Raw genomic sequence first — 4,351 nt, 5'->3', positions numbered from 1 at the left:
TCCTTCAACAAAACCGGTTCGGCCACAATGAGAGAGAAGAGATAACCATGCATTAACCAACATGCAATTACCTCTAGTCCTTTCTTGATCATCACCCTTCATCAATCCGAGCTCTCCATCCTTGGCTTGCTCTCCAAGATGGAATTCTGGCCCTTGATGCTTCATGATGATGATGACTTCATCTGCTTCAATCTCTGCCTTCAACCATCACTTCGCCACTCTAGCTACTTCCTGTGGTGGTTGAGCAGAATCGAAGACAAGCCATGCTTCAAGAATCTCCTCCAGCTGGCCGAATCTTCTTCTTCCATTTTGAGCATGAAAGACTCAAGATAACCTCACCAAATCTAACCACATTTGGTGAATATCTTAGCCACAGCTCATTTTTATTTTAGTATGTTTTCTTGCCATCATTGTGATGGTCTTTAGGCTTGCTTTCTCTTCATCTCGGTAGCTTACTTTTGCTTCCATGGCTGCCAATATTTTCTGAGTAAAGACCGAAGAGAGAAAGAGTTGTGAGAGAGAAGAAAGAGAAAATATTCAATGGGTTTGAACAATAATCAATGAACAAAGAGAGAGAATGTAAAAGTTAATTCAAGTTTCCCACTTCCCTTTGTTGAGTAGCGTGTAGTGTCATAATAGCTATCAAATCAATCTTCTCTCTTTTTCTTATGTTTCCAATGTATTAATTAAATTTGAAATCCTTCAAAATAATGAAGTGGAATCCGTTGGAAGCATTTAGGCATTTCATTTGCTTCATGGATTCGAATAAGGCATGGAAACATTCATCAACATTGGGCTTGGTAGCAACAATATTTGATCTTGGCCCATTAATAACATTTGCTTTCCTGATAAAATTTGGAACATGCATAAAGCAAGTGGAAAGCATGTAACCCACTTGGGCTTAGATCAGAAAATTATTTGGGCCCAAGTAACATTAAAACAGCCACATTTATTTTTGTTATTAAAACCAAGGCTGAGTGTAAATTGGGCTTAGCACAATACATTTATTTCCGGCCCATGATTAAACCTGCAGCAAAATTATAATCATCAATGTATTGAATAAAAATTCAGATTAAATAATTTTGCAATTAATTAATTTTAATAATGTTTAGTCATCACACATATTAATTTAGAGTTTTCCAAACTCATCAACATTGAATCCTATAAATACAGCTTTTATAGAAATATAATATTCTTATATTAAAATTTTTGAAAATTCTCTATAATTCTCTTAGAGTATTGCATTGAGGGAAGTCATATTTTTCTGACTAGTTCAATTATATTTAGGGGTGGCAATGAGGCGGGTACGGATGGATTTTTGCCCTACCCAATTCCACCCCACCTTACAATAGCCCGCATTGAATCTATCCCACTTCTATTCGCGTAGTAAAATACTAAACCCTAACCCGCTTCTGTGAGTACCTGTCACGTCCCTATAATTATTAAAATCTAACAAATAAAATTAAATTTTAAAATTTATATAACCATAATTACATACATAACATAAATTAAAGTAAAAATTTAAATATAATATAATATTATTGAGTATTTTACTAATTATTTTATATATATTATATATATTTGAGTGGGTAGAGGCGAGTTTAACCTAAACCTGACCCCGTCCCATCCCACCAAAAAAATTCGTCCTGTTAAAATCCGCTCCGGTGCGAGAGCGGGTAATTATCCATTCCGAATAGATAAAAACAAAATGAATACGTATGAGTTCGAGTAGTATTATCACCCTTAATTACATTCTAGTCTTACCATATACAGGACTACATTACAATTCGAACAATAAAGAGTAAAGATGTCGAAAAAGAAATGAATGTGGATTGTGGAGCATAGTCAAGACTGATTTTAGTTTAATTACCCTAAAATAAAGTCATAGGATCTTATTAATCTAGAGTTGGATAAGAATGTAAAAAATATAACGTGGGTATAGGTCGAAATAAATCCAACTCGACATATATATAACAAAAATTTCATTCCATGATTATTACAAAATTTCAACCAGATGTTATTTCGGTTCTCAAAAACCTTGACATATATAATTTTACAAAGTAAAGACACAGAACAGAGCACACGTATTTTACAAAGTATAAGCTAAGTCAAAATATATAATTTTGGATCTAGTCCGTGATTTGTAGGCATGAATTAATTAATTAGTTAGTGCGTGGAGTGTCCAAAGTATTTGCTACATCAATGACGAATCGATATTGAACATCATTGTTGACAAGTCTACCCATAGCAGTGTTCACATAATCCATGGGAATAACTTCCACATCTGCACTAATATTGTGCTTTGCCGCAAATTCAATCATCTCTTGTGTCTCTCTCATTCCTCCACCTGCACTCCCACTTATTGACTTCCTCCCTATTAAATAAAAACAAATACTAATTATTATTATTATTACAGATACTAGCTAGCTAGGTATAGCAAGGCTTACCCATAATGAGTGGCAGAGACGGTAATTCAGGAGATGAGGCTGCAGGTGCACCCACCAATACCAAATTGCCTCCTGTCTTCAATAAACCAACTAAAGGGTCCACAGAATGAGGTGCTGAAACCGTGTCAATGATCCCATCCATTGTCCCGCTCGCATCCTAATTAAGATTCAATTTAATAAAATCATATTGATCAATAAATTAAGAAATAAAGTTGTGCTACTTTAATTTTACTTGCAATTGTTGTTGCTGATGACTAAGCAAGAAGGCATCCACACCAAGACGCTTAATCGCTTCCTCCTTCTTCCGGGAAGAAGTGCTTATAACAGTGACCTTCATACCAAAAGCCTTGGCAAACTTAACAGCCAGATGGCCGAGCCCACCAAGGCCCACCACACCCAAGTGCTGACCGGGCCTGCAGAGCCCGTGGTGCAACATGGGGCTGTAAACAGTGATTCCAGCACACAACAAAGGGGCTGTGGCATGCAGAGGCATAGATTCGGGAATTGTGACGGCAAAGTGCTCATCAACAACAAAATTATCAGAGAAGCCTCCATAGGTTATTGATCCATCATGGTAGTGTGAGCTAGAGGTTAGAATCATTTTGGGGCAGTAAGTTTCCAAGCCCTGTGTGCAGTTGGAACACGTGCCGCACGTGCCCACAATGCCACCCACTCCAGCCACGTCACCAACCCTGAATTTTGTAACTCGTCTTCCCACCTTTGTCACTTCCCCCACAATCTCATGCCTGAATAATAATACAGTAAATTACGACTATATGTTATAAAAAGTAAATAATATTTTTTTGGTATTAAAGGCTTACATACCCGGGGACTAAGGGATAGATGCTTATGCCATGATCATTCTTCAGCATATGAAAATCGGAGTGGCAAATCCCGCAGTAGAGTATCTTAATGGTGATATCTGTATCACCATTTGCCCTTGAACAAAACAATTTCAGATCAGAAAATTAAAGTCCATGTGACAATTATATTTTCAATGTTAGGTAGGTGGATACCGTCTGGTGAAATGTAAAGGGGAGAGAATTCCCGATGAATCTCTTGCAGCCCATCCATAGGCACGCATTGCTTCCTTTTCTTCTGTTAAACCTTCTTGGGACATTTCTAATAACACGTAATGTATTGAATTAGTTAGTACGTAGAACAGAGTAGAGCATGTTATATATATGTATTGGTGGGGTCTTGACGTTTAGAGCAAGAAAACTGCACAGGGAAACAGTATTATCGCCACGGACGGCGTTTACCGTTGAGCGTTTACGTTTCAACGAGGAGCTTCAATTCTTGATTTTTCTACTTTGACTATGCACACTAAAAGTCTAAAATGTCACAAATTAGAATCAGGCGTTTAAAGAAGATAAATATTTATTTTTTATCACATAATTTTTTATTAAAAATAAATCGTACATTTAAAAAGCATAACTCTGAAAGCAAATTACTAGTCTGCTCGGTAATAGCATTATCGGTTGAGGCTTGGCAGTGAAGATATCTGAATGTTGATGCAGTAGCAGGCACGGTATGTAGCTGCCTACCATAATCTTTTTTCTATTTTTTACGTCTATATTTTATTCTATTTTGTTTTTGACATTCAGTCAATCTCATTTTTCAGATCAGAAGTGAAAGCATTTGACGAACCTTAATACTTGGCGTAGGGAAACTAGGCCTCTGGATTTTGTCTCTGACATTCCATTGGCTTTAAGCCTTTAATGGATTAATTAAATCAATAAATTACTACATATAGTAATAGAAAAAAGGAAATCCATAAAAGTTAGATAGACCTGAAGAATATGGCCGGTCAACGGTAATTTTTTCAGGGCATGGTCACCAAAAAATTAATAATTTTGTAATTAATTTTAATTTTTTAATTGAATTTAATTAATTTGTATTTC

The 4,351-nt window shown here is 36.1% G+C and overlaps 1 protein-coding gene across 1 annotated transcript; it reads right to left on the bottom strand.

The window, feature by feature from the left end:
• LOC107621738 (probable mannitol dehydrogenase) lies at positions 1,968–3,610 on the bottom strand. Its single transcript, XM_016323750.2, has 5 exons — positions 3,464–3,610; positions 3,273–3,386; positions 2,680–3,193; positions 2,448–2,604; positions 1,968–2,374 (listed from the first exon to the last, which is right to left on the bottom strand). The coding sequence occupies exons 1-5, from the start codon at positions 3,565–3,567 to the stop codon at positions 2,163–2,165; spliced, it is 1,101 nt and encodes a 366-aa protein (XP_016179236.1). The 5' UTR covers positions 3,568–3,610; the 3' UTR covers positions 1,968–2,162.

This window comes from Arachis ipaensis, chromosome B10 (assembly GCF_000816755.2).
Source record: "Arachis ipaensis cultivar K30076 chromosome B10, Araip1.1, whole genome shotgun sequence".
In the NCBI taxonomy this organism is placed as follows: Eukaryota; Viridiplantae; Streptophyta; class Magnoliopsida; order Fabales; family Fabaceae; genus Arachis; species Arachis ipaensis.
This window is presented reverse-complemented; position numbering and strand designations above follow the sequence as displayed.

Excerpts from the sequence above, each read along its gene's own strand:
- LOC107621738 (XM_016323750.2), bottom strand. The coding sequence starts at position 3,567 with ATGTCCCAAGAAGGTTTAACAGAAGAAAAGGAAGCAATGCGTGCCTAT. Across the intron at positions 2,605-2,679 it reads ATCAGCAACAACAATTGCAA|GATGCGAGCGGGACAATGGA; the intron begins GTAAAATTAAAG and ends AATCTTAATTAG. Across the intron at positions 2,375-2,447 it reads GTCTCTGCCACTCATTATGG|GGAGGAAGTCAATAAGTGGG; the intron begins GTAAGCCTTGCT and ends TTTATTTAATAG.